The sequence below is a fragment of the Microchirus variegatus genome (assembly GCF_963457635.1).
Source record: "Microchirus variegatus genome assembly, chromosome: 20".
NCBI lineage: Eukaryota > Metazoa > Chordata > Actinopteri > Pleuronectiformes > Soleidae > Microchirus > Microchirus variegatus.
In genome coordinates, this window is record NC_139821.1 from 6,062,283 (window position 1) to 6,078,106 (window position 15,824).

The 15,824-nt window shown below is 43.3% G+C and overlaps 2 protein-coding genes across 2 annotated transcripts; both read right to left on the reverse strand.

The window, feature by feature from the left end:
• Window positions 1–1,097: 1,097 nt before the first annotated feature.
• prrt4b (proline rich transmembrane protein 4b) lies at window positions 1,098–8,158 on the reverse strand. Its single transcript, XM_083907251.1, has 2 exons — window positions 8,062–8,158; window positions 1,098–3,243 (listed from the first exon to the last, which is right to left on the reverse strand). Exon 2 carries the CDS (start codon window positions 3,227–3,229, stop codon window positions 1,163–1,165), a length of 2,067 nt encoding a protein of 688 aa, XP_083763377.1. The 5' UTR covers window positions 3,230–3,243; window positions 8,062–8,158; the 3' UTR covers window positions 1,098–1,162.
• Window positions 7,924–15,455, reverse strand: LOC310941591 (uncharacterized protein; the record flags this gene model as incomplete). The annotated part of the gene is made up of 3 exons (XM_083906777.1): window positions 7,924–7,961; window positions 8,062–8,202; window positions 14,396–15,455. 3 exons carry the CDS (start codon window positions 15,453–15,455, stop codon window positions 7,924–7,926), a joined length of 1,239 nt encoding a protein of 412 aa, XP_083762903.1.
• Window positions 15,456–15,824: the final 369 nt, after the last annotated feature.

The window sequence follows — 15,824 nt, forward strand, 5'->3', positions numbered from 1 at the left end:
TAATAACTAGCCCTCCACAGGGTTTACTTGACACGGTTGGGAATAAAATGGAGAATATGTCTAAGAATATATACTATATTCAGTCAAAAATTGTTGCTTTCAGTTTCCCACCTAAAGAGATCGTTCAGGTTCTTTTAAAAAAACAAAAAAAACAAATCTTATTTGTTAACTAATGAGTCCTGCTGGTCCATCTTCAAAGCACAAATAAGAGTTTATCGGATTGCTAGGTTTACAGTTTTATTTTTTAAAGTGTTGCACTTTTTTTTTTATCATTTAATCGTCGTTATACTGAAAGGCTCGACCACCACACGGGCAGCAGCCTCTGCAACCAAATCACGAAAACGGGCCTTTTTAGATGGACCGATTGGACTCGGTCATTATTCTTCACATGGGAGGGGTTTTGAGGAACATCACTTCAAAACATGTTTACAGTAATAACACTCAACAACAGAGGAAAGTTGTTTGTTTCTTTTGCCGTTGAATATGGTCAAAATAAATCAATCAAACTGTGTGTTGACTACTGTCTTATTTGTAATACCAGTTGTTACCAGATCATTGAGCCAAAGTGTATTAAACATGTTGATTTTTATTGGACATAAATAAATTAGTAAGCAACTCAAAAGAGGGGGGTCAGTGTGTGTAGAAGCAGATATTTCACCAGTAGAGGGCAGTGCTGCACCATAACTCTGGCACAAGGCTACCCTTTATCTTAACTCTCAACATGACCTTGGATGACAATTATGTTCTGTTGACTGTCAAAGTGTATAACTTCAGTAGTATTTAATAAGTGCTGAGCTCTGTCACAGTAGTTATCTATTGGAATGTCAGAATGCAGTAAAAACATGGTACAAATAAAATCCTGTTATAATAATCAGTATTTTTGTTTACTGTATCAAACTTCACCAGCCTTTATCAAACATGTAAAAAGTTACAAATGACCTTTTGGCTTTTGACATTCTTGGCACTTAAAACCCTCATATACATTCACTAGTGACCACATAGCAAAGCGCATCAACCGCCAAAAACCTTACTTTGGCAGCTATGAGTCTTTTAGGAGGTTTCACACGAAAGCTACCATGCACTACCAGTTAGGCTATAGAAAAACCGTGAAAGTCGACTTGCAGCACAAAGCTTCTCAATTGTTCAACCCAAATTGTCCATTTTATAAGTCAATAGTCTCACTGCAGATGCTCAAAGTATCAATTTGTCTGCAAACGCTCATAAACTCCTGCTGCACTGATTGATCTGCCTCAGACGACATGTCTAGGTCCAGGCTTTCTTGTGAGGCCGCGCCCAGTGTGTGGTAGAGCCTCTGTGGGTCGGCGTAGGCCTGATGGCCAGACGACGCCACCTGGCCCATCAGGTCCCCTTGATGGAGAGGTGGCTGAGCGTTTCTCTCTGGGCTCGGGCAAAGAACCAGAGAAGAGCCTCCAAGGGAGGTTCTGTAGAAGGAGCAGGAGGAGGAACTGCCCCTCCAGTGTCCAGGAGATAAACCGCTGGAGGAGGAGGTCAGGGAGGGAGATGGTGGAGCACCTACTATGGTTTCTCCTTGAGTTTGGATAGTATGGGGCTGGGGATGACGAGCCACATCCACGCAGGACGAAGTCCGGTAAAGGCCAGCGTCAGCTGAGAGAGGATCACAGGCGGTGTTGTTGGGATGTACAACACTGTGGGTGTTTATGGACAAGTCACTGAGGCGAAGAGGCCTGGCAGTGCTGAAGAGGCTCATGGGAAAGAGGGCCTCGCTGAAGAGCGCTTCGTCGATGCTGCGACGCAGGTTGATGGGCGAAGGCGGTCGGAGGTCTGTTGTGGAGTCACTGGTGAACGAAGAGCCCGATGGCTCTCGACCTCTATCGTCAGGTTTTTGTGACTCCTGTAAATCCAAGTCCAGATCTCGGTATGCTAATGCACGGTTGCTGTGGTAAAGGAGGTCCAGGCCATTTAGGCTACTGCCAAGCCTCTCATCCATCAGAGTGTACAGAGGAAGGCTCTCGGTCTCTCCAAGTCCAACTCTGTCAACAATGGCCAGTTTCTCCTGCTGGCTCAGTGTCCACTGGTAGCTCCCTGGCAGAATGGGGGATTTGGATGCCAACAGTTCAGTCCAGCAGCTTCCTGCAGCTGGCAGGTGGTCAGAGCAATAGACTGGTTGTGCAACCACCAAGGCCAAGGTGAGACAGACCCCAAGCTCACAGAGTCTGCAGCTGAACTGAAATGTCCACCAGGGCCAGGGGTGGAAGACCTCCTCTCCACCTACCACACCCATAGCGTTGAGCATTGCAAATAACTGCAGTCCCGCACATGCTAACGAAAACACTGCTGAAATACAAACGGTGACGGCTGCACGATCCCAATCCCGGCTCTCGGCAAAGGGGCAGCGGTTGTAGCGCTCGGCAGGTGTCGGGGACGTGTTGTTGAGGTGGTAGATGTGTTTGGAGTCTGCACGCACGTAGATGTAGAACACAAAATAGGCAGCGGAGAGAAACGTGGCCAGCACTACAAATGCTCCACGTGAGATGAGCGAAAGAAAGAGGCAAAGGGGCGGCTTTTGTTGGTAGGACTTCAGTAACGCCACCGGACCGAACGCAACAGCAAAGTGCAGGAAAACCAGGCAGGCCAGGAAACAGGGTCTCTGGAAGGTTGAGTATGACAGCTGCATTCTTGAGCGCATGGACAGGAGAAGGAAAACCAGACCAAAAGCTGCAGTGAGGCAGGGAAACGGTGCCTCATATAGCATCAGCGAGGCCTCCGTGAAGGGCAAGCGGTCCTGGTGGCCGTACGCATCGTAGAGTAGCGAGAAAGATCTGGTGCTGCCGGCAGCGAGGAGGAACAGGCTGACCAGAGCAAAGTAGCCACAGCCAGACGGACATCGCAGTGGCAAGCAGAGCAGATTCAATGCCGAGGCTATTGTTAGCATTACAAAGACACAGCCGGCCCCGTACACATGCGCCTCCCATGCGAGGCCCCAAGCTGCCATGGCACTGTTCCAGTCGGTGTACAGGGGCACCAACATGGGCGGGGCTGGTATTACGAACGGGCTGATTGATTGGTTGACGGCAGTGGTGTTTTGTGTGGGTCTGGCCTCCGAGGCCGTGGTGGTGGTGGTGGCGGCGGCTTCCCACATGTCGGAGAAGTTGCAAATTCCAGAGCGTTCCGAGTTGCAGTCTGGAAGAAGGGTGATGCTGCTGCTGTCCACCGGGTCGGACAACCAGTCGTCGGTGTCGAGAGGCATTTCAGCCGGGATGCCTAGGAGGAAAAAGCAGAACCACAGTTTGATTAAATTCTTTGGGAATGGGTGGGGCTTGGGATTAGAGAGAGAGACATTAAATAATTGTTAAAACTGTCTCCTCCCAAGATGGTGAAAGTGCTTTTCCCCTCCCCTGTTGTGTTAATCCTGTTCAAGAACTTGTAAACAGGCGACGTCGAGTGCGTGTGAACTTGTATTTCTATTGCATTACGTACCCCATGTCTAGCTTCCTTGCAAGCAGCATTAATTATGATTGTGTTGTGGAGGAAATGGGACCGCGACGGAGACGCCTGCAAAGCTCATCAAGTCTGCACCACTGAGTTGGCAGGGCATGACGCAAAAGGGGCGACGTCACCTCGCTTCACACGGCACAAGGCCTCCCAGAGACTTTCGAGCGTCCGCACCGATAAGCTTGCGCGCCATGGAGCGTCTTCGTTTCCATGAAAACACAACGATCGTTCCCAGTCAAAGATCACGTCGAGACCTCGTGTGTAATAATAAAGGCAGTCAAAAAAAAAAGCAGCAGAGGAGAAGCGGCTTCTTAATTGCATTTTCTGTCGTTTCCAGACTCATCAGTCATTTTGCTGCAGAGTTATTAGAGAAAATCTCTCCTCCATAAAAGAGCCAGGTGGCTTAACAGACAAGTGAACAGCACAGTTAATCACACAGCAGGAAGGTTTCATGTGCAATAACTTTGGCGTGGGATTACTTTTGACTCACGACAAAATGCCTTTAAGTACATTCTGCGATGCCTGGGGAATGCATTACATTACGTCTCTTCGTTAATGTTGTGTTCCAGATTAAGAACTTCAATATCCAGACCTCACCCGAAATCCTTGCATATTCTAGATTGAAAAAGTCTAATTTGTTTCCCGGGGTGAAGTTAAAAGTGGAACTCATGTGGTTTTTTTAATGTATTTTTTATAGGTTGTATTTCTGCGTTTCCCATCCCACCCTGTCCCCTAATTCTCTCTTTGTTTATGATTTCCCCTTCAACCCCCGGCCTTTTGAAAAAGGGAAACTCCCATAGGTGGGTTTGTTATTTTTAATCTGGGAGAGATTTCTGCCACAGAAAGGCTCACTGTTCTCTTTAACTGTCCTGGATTTCCATGCATTATAAGCGTCCGCTGCTTCCATTGCGTTTTCACAATAGAAATGTCCTCATTCTTGGATGTTTACTGTTGACCCTACTTAAGATCCCCTTGTGATGAAAGCCATGCTCTCTTTCTGCCTCTGATCCTCATGGTACGAGTGCCAGCATTAGCGTTTCCCCTTTTTGCTTTTTCTTTGATTTACCGTCCTCGGATGTTATGAGAATGTGGAGCTCAGACCCTGCTGCCAGGTGCATCTTTTACTGTAGCGTGATGCAGCGCTTTCATTTCAGACATGTTTTGAAGCTCAATCGTTGTCCTCACCAGACGGAAAAACAAGGCCTGGTTTGATTTTGAGAGGTTTGTCTTTGTGCCAAGGGCTAATTAATCTTTAATAAGACGTAAATACTGTCAAAATGGCTCCTTTAAACATCGTCTCCAGTCAGTACATCTAGGGATGTAACACCATGCCTTTGTTTTTCTGCTTTGGAAAGTACACTGTAGCCAATGGACTAAACATCCCCCTCTTCATTATTGTCCTTCTAATTTGCCAGGAAGGAATAACTGAAATGCAGCAGTGCCTCATGGGAGTCTGTTACTCCTATAGCTATTTTCATACCAAATAGTCAAACAATCGTCTCTGATTAAAAGATCCGATAAATAACAGAAAACACATCACTTAAGCCAAGTGTGTGAGGCAAGAAATGCCAGGATGTTTGTACGTACGAGTCTGCAGTTGCTCATTGGAGCTAGGCCCACGCTACGCTACGCTAAGCTAAACGCGACACGAGGCACGTTCATTCAGTTGTGATGCTAGCATGCTAGCGTGGAGCGTGTTATGTTCAGAAAAGGTGTCTGATACTGTTTTAGTTTCACCTATGTTAGTATGTTAGCTATTCTGCGCAATTAATGGCATAACATGAAGAAGAGTTTTTGCTAGCGAGTACGAATGTCTCATATTAGCTCAACATAGCGTGTCGCTAATTAATGTCAAGTTTATATAGTGCATAGTATATTGATTTAGCATTAGCTATTTGGTCAGCGCTAAATGGATACATTGACAAAGTCGACCTGCAGATTACGAATAAATATATTAGCATTTGTACTATATAGTTCTAGATTAGCTCAGTACTTACTGTCGCTAAACACACCGACTGTTAAATATTGAGATTTTAGACATTTCCTTGCTGAATGTTGGAGGATTTCTAAGTCTTTTTAACTGATCTACAGTTCACCATTGTTGGGTTTGATGTTGGTGATGGATGGTCAGAGTCATTCAGTTTCATCTCCTGTGGACCATGAATGTCACGACAGTCACATTAGACTGATTAACTGACCGACATTAGCACCCGCATGGCAACCGGTCGACTGAATAATCAATGACAGCGATAATCATTACCTGCTGCACTGTACACTGATGTAATAATCATACAGAACTGGTATGAACGAAGACCTTCAAATACGTCGGTGCTCTTATTAACCTGCACTGACTGTGTCGTCCTGACAAAACAGACCACAGCTCTGTGGGAAAAGTCTTAAACAAACACACAGCTGTTCTAGCGCCTCTGATAAAAGTATCCGGGACAGTGTTGTGCCACTGATGTGTCTGTCCGTTTGTTGACTTTCCAGGGCAGGACTCCTGCCACTGAGTCAGGCCGAGTGGAAAAAAACGTGACAGGCGTTGAATCGGTGCCATGTTTTGCTGCCTGGCTCGCCTCATGTCGATAAATGTCTCGTCTGAGCTGCCTGGACGGGGGTTTGTTATGTGATTGTGGTGCAAGGATGGGTTCCAATTCACTGCGTCCTGCTCAGTCAGCTTTATGATCATCTGAGGAGTCGTCTCAAGGGCTGGCACTAATATTAGTTGCGTTTTTAAAGCAAGCAATAAAGTCTATTACACATTATTATAGTCTTCTTTCATTGAGCAAATTTTTTTTCCACCGACATCTGACCTAATTTTTGATATTAACTACTAATTTTAACTCTTCGAATGCATGATGCAACCATGTTTTCAGATGAAAAAAAACAAACTGAAAATATTAATAATTTTCAATCTACGACGCCAACTAAAGTTGATTTTTGTTTTTATTTTGATGTATTACAGCGTGGGAAATGTCAATAATTTGCAGCGACACATCTAGTGGAAATAGTGGATATGGCCAAAAACAACGCCATCTGGTGGCGAGTAGTAAAAATGATCAATTCCAAGGCAAAAGCCCCAGATGAACACCCAGATATGATAAAATGCATGTATTATGACATCGAAAATGGGCAGTTTGAATGGGTTTCAATGGGACATTTTTGGCGCTTAACGGTATGAGCGTAACAGTTGTTTGTACACGGTGTATTTTAGCCTCGCTGTAGGAGCTGAGCTGGAAATAAAAACACGCAATCTTGCCAAAATTCATACTATATGCACAAACGCAACTAAAATTATCAAAAAGAATTAAGAATGAAAAGGACCCAACAGTCCTTAAATGCTATATTTATCTTGTAATAAATGAGGAAAATCTCTCTCCTAAAACACCTTTAGCATTGTTTTTATGCTGCGTCTTTCATCTGAAACCAGGCTTTGTCATGCAATACTATCAGACATGTCTAAGGAAGCGTTTTGCGCGTATACAAGAAACGTTTTTCGTGTGACAAACCGAGGCAGAACTGGGGCTTTGTGTGAACTCATTTGACTATGATTTGAGTGTCATCGATGTGTTTAAAAGTTACGCACTACAGCTTTAACCTGCAGATGAGCTGAGGGAATAACAATAATAATAATAATAATAATAATGATAATAATAAGGGCGTTTTTGCTTCAGGGGCAGACACATTCAGACTTCAAACACAGTCGTGTATATAGCGTCACTCTATTTCTGAAAGTCACTTGTGCTATTCTAGGCCAGGTAAAGTGGGCTACATCTGCTCCGTCCTGTGAACTAGGCCAAAACGTGGATCTTATAATAAACTTGCTAATGCCAGATTAATTTAGCTCCGGGACAACGGATGGATTCTGTTTATGTAGGACAGACAGAACATGGACCTGGATATGGACCACATCCGCACACTGTACGCTAACGACGCTAAATTATGACGGATACAGAATCTTATCTGATATTTTTATTAGTATAAGTACATTAGTACAAATATTTATTTCCTATTTTTGATTGTTCTATCATAGACGCAAATCCAATTTTAACACCATATCATTGTCATTGATAGATGACATTTCAAACGTATTACAGTAAATATGAAAGTAAAGCTATAATATTATATTAATGTAATTTATTATATTATGATATTTTCCGGCAGATTTTCAGAATTTAAATTGAACTTTAATCTAATCCTGACACCTTATTTTTCTGTGCTATGTTGTTATTGTTGCTGCATATAATATAGCATTTAAATGTACAGATTCCTACATAAATAATCTTTATTTATAGGAAACATCACGTCCAGCGATTACTTTAAACGCGCCATCATGTCAGCGGTTATACAGTAAATGTGTGTTTATCCCCAGTTTTTCATTCTCCTCATCTCTCTGTAGTTCTTTAAAATTACATTTTGTGCTGTTTCCCCTCCTCCCTTTGGAGGCGATCAGGATGCTGCAGAGGTAATTGTATTCTCCTCGTCTTCTGACAGATTTACAGATATTAAAGGCACAGCATGCCTGGGCCGCCCCAGACCCAAGTCACAGTGTTTATTTGAATTGTGAGTGGATGTTTGTTTTCTCACCGGTGCTCTGAGGCCTCTCAGTGGACGCCGGCGTGGAAACGTGTGCCGCCCTCGCGTCGTCTTCGCGTCGCTCTGCAGCCAAACTCGCCGCTCCCTCCTCGGCCTCCTCGTACACCGTATACTCTCGGCCGGGCAGCTCTGCTGAGACACAAAGCAATTTGTTTAAGCGTGGAGGTGATCTCGGAGAGATAATAATGGCGACTTCACCCCCCTCGTCTATCCTCTGCACTGCTCTGATCGTATCTGTGGCCTCGCATTGAACGGAAATGGAAAGACTCTTATTTCTTCACCCAGTTCTGTCATCTTTGATCGGCCTTTCATGCGCTCGGTTGTAGCCGCTCATCCGTCCTGTAATAGTCTGACATGACTTGTCTGATCTATATTATTCTGTCCTCTCTTTTGTACTCACACTTTGTGTTTCAGTTATAAATGAATGAATTTATGGCTTAAGAATTTACCCTTTAGTGCTCACAAGGCATGGATCTTTGCTGCAGGTTCACCATTGGTAAATTGCGGCGGGAATAATACACAACTCCTTATATGGACATCCTGGGGGGTGTGCGTGTGTTTATAGGTCATGTATTCAGGCTTTACAAAATGCGTTATTTGTCGTCTTCTTATGTGTTGTTGAGTCAAAGTTATGATTAATTATATGTCGCAAAAAACGGGAGTAGCGATAATTGTCCCGAATAGACACGGTCTATTTTTGTTTATGGGGGTCTGTGTTTATAGGTCATATAATCAGGCTTTATTAAATGTGTTTGTTTGTCGTCTTCTTATGTGTTGTTGAGTCAAAGTTATGATTCATTATACATCGCGATAATTGTCTGGAAGTCACAAAATAGACCGTTTTTATGACAAAAAATGTACATTTTTTTCCTTATATGGGGGTCTGTGTTTATAGGTCATATATTCAGGCTTTGTAAAATGTGTTTTTTGTCGTCTTCTTATGTGTTGTTGAGTCAAAGTTATGATTAATTATATATCGCGATAAGCGTGAGTTGCAATAATTGTCCCGAAGTCACAATATAGACGAGGTCTATTTTTGTTTATATGGGGGTCTGTGTTTATAGGTCATATATTCAGGCTTTACAAAATGCGTTTTTTGTCGTTTTGTTATATAAAGTCACAATAATTGTGCCGAAGTCGCACAATTAGATTGTTTTTCTTGTCTTTTTGTGACACGTTTACAAATTTAACAAATTCAGTCAGATTTAAAAAAAAATTGGAGTACTTTTTGCTCACGTGTGTTTATATAGTTAAAAAATAGTGAACGATATAAACACGTTTTATCGCCTGTGTATATCTGTTTTAACACAGTAATGGCATGAAGCAGCCTAAAAGCTCTGCGTTGTAAGGTTTATTATCCATAAGATGAGGAGTGAGGGATAAATAATGCACTGGAGAAGGAATCATAACCCCCGTGAGAGGTCTGCAACAGGCTTATCTAACAATCTAGGTCATGAACACATTATTATTATTATTATAAAATAAAACAGGTTCTTCTCTAAATCGAAGGGAAAACCAATATAGATGATGATTGATGATAGAAAAGGGCATCAGCAGCTCAAATAACCACTGTGTACCTAATAAAGAGGCCGCTTTGTTTTTACACTGTATTCTAATTAAGCTGTTGTTTTTATTGTTGTGCAGATCCCTGCGCCTCCTGCTGACGTAGTCTGGTGAATTAATTTGCTACGTCTGACAAAATCGATTCAAAGGAAGTAAACAAAACGCTGAGGATCACATGGAAAAACACGACATTGTCCAGCTATTTTTAGACTCCTGATGATGGAGCAGGAAACAGGATCAGAGAGCATTGAACAGTATCATTCTACAGTATTTACTACTACACTCATTATCTTGTCTTTTTCATAGATCCATGCTGTAAACTGAACCCAGCAGCCTTTATTATAGTGGTTGATGATCTTCCCTTTGCAGAATGAAAACGTGATTATTCACGCGCTTCACTGCACTCGTGTTTTATCTCGTGTCGGCACTGAGTGGCTTTTTATTTCTGAGAGAAAAAAGCTGGATCTGTAACAAACACGCTGAGCTCAGAGTGATAAGGGATAATAAGAGGGGGTGAGATAGCAGCGCCGCAGAGAGTTTAATAGAAAAGTCCATTATGTTACTTTTACATGCTTTTTTTATATATATATATATATATATATATATAACAGCCTGACAAAACAACAATTTTGTTTTCCATGCAAGTCCAATTTGGGTATCAGACATTCCTGTTGATTAATCTGTATGCAAAAAATTGAAAATTCAATTTTCAAAACCACTTTAAAGGTCAAATGTGAAAGTGAAAACTCTGAAAACTAGGATGGCCTTCACATACCAGAAAGGATGCTGTCGGTCTTTTGTTCGCTTCGTAATCTTTCATTTTTTACAACGTGAAATACAAAATTTGCCTCACAAAACCTCACAAAAACCACATTTTAAAGCGATAAACATCCAAGATTCCAGATTCTTTTATTGTCGTATTGTGTTGCCTCAACTTTACAGAGTAGTATTGGAGGTAGTAATGCAGAGAAAGTATGTACAAAATAGAATAACATATATAAAGTAGTAGCTTTAAAAGAACAAGATATGGTAGTGATTAAACACATTATAAGCCTCAAAACGTCTCTCTGGACTTTTTATTTTGCTTATTTTAACCATAAAAGTGCCAAAAAATGTTTTTCTTGTTTTCCGAAAACGTGCTATTAGGCTAACAATGTTTACAATCACATTTGTTTGAGTTTTTGTCTTAATGTGCAAAAACAGCCAAAATTTTTTTAAAACTAAGCTCTAATTCTCCGGCTTCCTGAAACGGCGTGAGTGAAATTACCGTAATGACCACACGTTGGCTTTGACGCGCGACTTTTTCAGCTTTCAGAAAGCGTTAGCACAAACTGTTGCGTAGCTACGGTAATGCAGAGTGCGCCTGTGCAAGATAGTAGTATATTACTTTCCTTAATGTTACACACTGCACCGTTAATCATTGAGCGGTCACATGTCGGCTTTTCGCGCTCCGGTCAAAAAGACATTAAACCCTTGTGCGTTAAATAGCGACGCCGCTGCCTGTTAGCACGGTAAGCAGCGCCGGGGAAAAAAGGAACGAGGGCAATAAAGACAGGAAACACTGAGTGCATTTTAAAAAGCCGACATTTCATCACCCTCAACCTTCAGCCACTGTTTCCCACTCCGTGTAATTGACTCACGTTTACGTCGCTGAGGCGTTTTTGGCGCCTCCAGTTGTTAAGTAGTTTTCACTCCCGTGCCGGTCTGTTCACACTGGGATGTATTAACGCATGATAATGTGAGTCTCCTGTGTCCTTTCAGCAAAGGTGCGGTCATTCGTTTAAAGACTGCAATCCTGCAAGCGGCAGATTACAAGCACCCTTTTCCTTTGGGTTTCCATTCTTCTTGGGATAATTGGAAGCTTTTCTACATTTTTTTTTTTTTAACCACACACGTGAAATTAGTGACAAGGATTTGTGTTTAAATGAGTGCATGAGGAGAAAAGGGAGGGATGGAGGAGACTAAATGGCAAAGAAGCATGTTCAGCATCCGTGAGCAGCGACTGGCGAGGGGACAGTCCCACGGGAGAGGAGGAGGAGGTGGTGGTGGTGGTGGAGGTGGCGGCGGTTTTTGCTGAGCATGCACTCGGAATACTGATACTCAGACACGGCAAACCCCTCCACACCCAGATATCTTTTTTTTCTCTGTATGCCGCCACACGGAGCACAGATGTGCAGACAAAACACTGGACTGCTGTAGACAAAACACAATATCCACATGATAATGAAAGTGTGGGAGATACCAGGTTTTTGAGGAGATGTGTGTCAGTGCAACCAAAAACACAAATCATCTCTCGGGATTCAGGGCACTAAAGGACTTTGAATCTACATTTTAGTATCTTGCTAGTATTGCTAACTGTAAGTCAAGTCCAGTCTTATCCTGAGACTTAGCTTCATTCAAAATTTGAAGTGGGAACTGTCTTCTTTCTAAGGATATGATGGAACGTGACTGCATTGACCTTGAGAAGAAGAACCAAGGTGAACCGTATGAAAAAAGACAATTAATGCCTTCCTCATTGACGGTGGTTCTTCTACCTTATGACACCGGAATTTGCATCTTTGCCGAAAGTCAGTTCGTTTACATGCACAGTTTAATCTAGCTAAAGCCTTAGTCCGACTAAGACAGCTAATCGGACAACAATGGTGAGATGGATTCTACTTCCGGATCATAGAAGTATACACGCAGGGGTAATCGGACTATGAATTGCATGATCCAGGTATTTTAGTCTGACTAAGACTAGCTCACTTTAATTGGACTAACGTGTTTACATGACACTAAGAAAACCAAATTGTCTTAGTCTAAGACTAGCTCAATTTTAGTCGGACTAACGTGTTTTCATGACACTAAAAAAACAAATTATTGTCTTAGTCTGATTAAGACTGGCTCAATTTTAGTCAGACTAACGTGTTTAAATGACACTAGGAAAACTAAATTATTGTCAGTCTGATTTAGACTAGCTCAGTAATAGTCAGACTAACGTGTTTACGTGAAACTAAGAAAACTGAATTATTGTCTTAGTCAGACTAAAATTGGACTTTTAACATGCATGCAAATGCACTAATTGACGTAGATGACGAATAAATTAACACATTCATTCGATTCGCATTCTCAGTCTTTTGCCCTGGGAGTGATTGTCAATCAAACATGTTCCCGCTGGACGAAAAACCTATTTCAACCTGGGATTAAACTGGATTTTTGACCATTTAGAATGGAAGTGTGAGACTGAAGTCGCTTAGAAGAAGAAGCAAATATGAATCAGGAAGGTTTGACATCATCATTTCTAACGGTGTGTCATGAAAGATGAAATATTTGATTTAAATTTTTTTTTTAATTGTACAAAGCATATACAGCGATGTGTTGGACGCGATGGCAGCATCGTGATAAAGGGGCGAACTGATGTGTCCACAAGCGCTGAGTTAATATTGCAGACACATATCGCTGAGAATAATCGACTCATCATTTCCCGCCGTAACCTTTGACCGTACATGATGAATTGGTCTGTCCTTGAGGGAGGACGTAGCTCTGAAGACTCATTAGGTATACAGACACAGACTGTCAAACAGTGCTGTGGTGGGGAGGGGGAGGGGCTACAGAGAAGGACACACTGAGACATCATCTCCTCACATGTATGTCCCAGTCACTGTTTTAACTCATCGAGAGCAAACGTTCAGTCAAATTCTCTTTCCCTTCCGTTCAGAGGTAATGGCTCATGCGTTGCTGGAGTGGAACTGCAGCTTGAAAACTCATTATAGACTATTAAGTGGATAGTTGAGATACTTATTTTATTTTATTTTTAAAGCAGGGTGGTGCAAATTGAGCGGCGCTGGTGGCAATTGGGAAATGCAACATTAACTAAGGGTGTAGACGAGGGCCGGTAAACAACCGCACACTGTTTAACCGCCCGCAGCAGATTCTAAAACAGGTTCTGATGCTCGAATCTGAGGTTGACGCTTAAATTTGGTGCTATTTGTATGCCCTTTATTTTGAAAGGGTAAAGTACAGGAAGTAGAAAAATACGGGATAAATATTGCGCAAAAAAAGGGTGAAGGAGTTTGTTTTAGCGTCTGGGTGACGATGTTTTATTTCATATTGTGCACGTTTTGAGCCGTTTTTAACGTCGGTTTGTACTTGATAGAGTTCCGTGTTTATGTGAATGTTATGCTAGTAGCATTGTGATTACTAGCATCATCCTCGATGCAGGGTTTATTTGCACAGGTAAAAAAAATATATAAATTGAAGTTATTGCAGTTGGTTTACGGTATACGCACAATTCATTCAGAAACTACGGTGGCCTGGAAGTGCAAAATGTGAAACACTTAAGTCAATAATAACGTGGGCAACTGTAATTAAAACTCCAAATAAGCTCCGGCCACATGCGTCGGAAACCTCTGGTTTTTCCACTGTAATGTCAATATTCTGATACAGAACTTTAAACCTTTCCATCCAAACAACAATTTATTTCAGGTACACATTTAAGTATTTTTTTGTCAGTGTCCTCAAAAAGAAAGCCTCTGAACTATACATTTAAGATGCTCTCTAATCGCTCTTCAGTTCACTCAGTTGATGACCATCTGAGCATCTGGATTTATGCTAATCTCAGACCTTTTGACGACTAACCGCGCCACACGTGTCACGGATCAAGTCGAACTGTCTGCAACCTTCTGACAGCAGACCGCTGAGCACTGAAGACCTGCCAACGCATGATTTATCACATCTATCGGGTCAAACCCAGGAGCTATTGATTTGTTTAACTTTTGCTTACCTCCTGCTATTGGGAAGTGAACCCTTAGGCTTGGAGTTGTGCTCGATATAGATTCCAGGATCAGTCTGTGATCGATCCCCACAGCAGTGGTGATTACCCCCAGCTGTTCCTCCGCGGGCCCTGACCTGGCCTCGGAGGAGCCGGGGTCAGGCTCGCTCTGAGTGGGCTGAGGTTCTGACACCGTGGCGTCATCGGCGCGGATGGTCGTGCTGACGATCGAGTCTTGTGGTTTCGTGACAAATGTGGTTTCTGAGGAGGGAGTAGCAAGAGGCGTCAGACGGTGGTGGTGTCTGCTGGTCAACGTGGTCTTTACCACTCCTGGCTTTGCTGAAGTGGTTTGGGCTGTTGCCCGTGTCGAGGCGGTGGGAGACGTACTTTCTGGCGCAACTGTTGAAGAGATCTTTCTCGTAGAGCCTTCAGCCACCGTCCCATCAGTGTATTCTTCTGGGAGGTGTCGTGAAGAGGCCGCCATACTCGGAGTGGCTGCTCGCGTGGTTCCCTGTGGTGTTTGGGTATGTGTTGCATTTTGTTCCGGAGCGTTTGTGCTCGTGGGACTGTTTGTGAACAGAGTGCTTCTGATAGTGCTGCTCGTGGGTGAGCCTGAAACAAGGCTTACATTGTCAGCACTGCTGTGTGGAGAATCTGATGTCCTAGCGGGAAGTGGTTCAGTTCTTCTCGTTGTCACACGGATTAGGAACCCCCGTGTTGAAGTGATGGGTGTTTCAGATGCCTCAGATTCGCTCCCTTCCCCTGAACCCAAGTCTCGATCGAAGGTCTCCGTCGACCCGTTGGCGACCGCGGTCAACGCGGCAGCCTCGTTGTCATCTCCCGAACTTCCGTAAAAAGGGATATGGAACGAAGGAAGCTTTGGCAGTGAAGGAAACGAAGGGAGCTTTGGCAGTGAAGGAAACGAAGGGAGCGATGGAGGCCAAAACCTGCTGGGTTTATCTTCAGGTGGCTTTTCTCTTGATGGCGTTGGACCCCAGAGGGCCTCCTCGTCCGCCACAGCCTGCCAGTGAGGTAACAGAAAACACCAGAAGCAGAACACCAGGGGAAGCATGCTGTCTGTCGACGGAGGCACCCGGACCGCTTACATGTTGTTCTCCATTCTCCTGCTCCTCCTCTGGGGGATTGGCTTCGACTGGCTCTCCAGGACAAACGGGCCCTGCAAGGACAACAAGAACAGAACACTGAGCGACGCTTAAACGGGCTACATATCTGTCGAGAAACACATGAACGGAACTTAGTTTTCCTCTTCGCTGAACATTTTTTTGGGAAGTCCCTCAGAGTGTAACCTTCTTTACAGCTGTTTTTCCAAACCACAAATAAGTATAGAAGCGTTGCCACCCCCCTCCATTACAAGCAACTGCTGAAGTTAGCAGGCCAAACGAGTACTACAGACACCCCGCAATTAGTGGTTTCCTGTTAG

Excerpts from the sequence above, each read along its gene's own strand:
- prrt4b (XM_083907251.1), bottom strand. The coding sequence starts at position 3,229 with ATGCCTCTCGACACCGACGACTGGTTGTCCGACCCGGTGGACAGCAGC.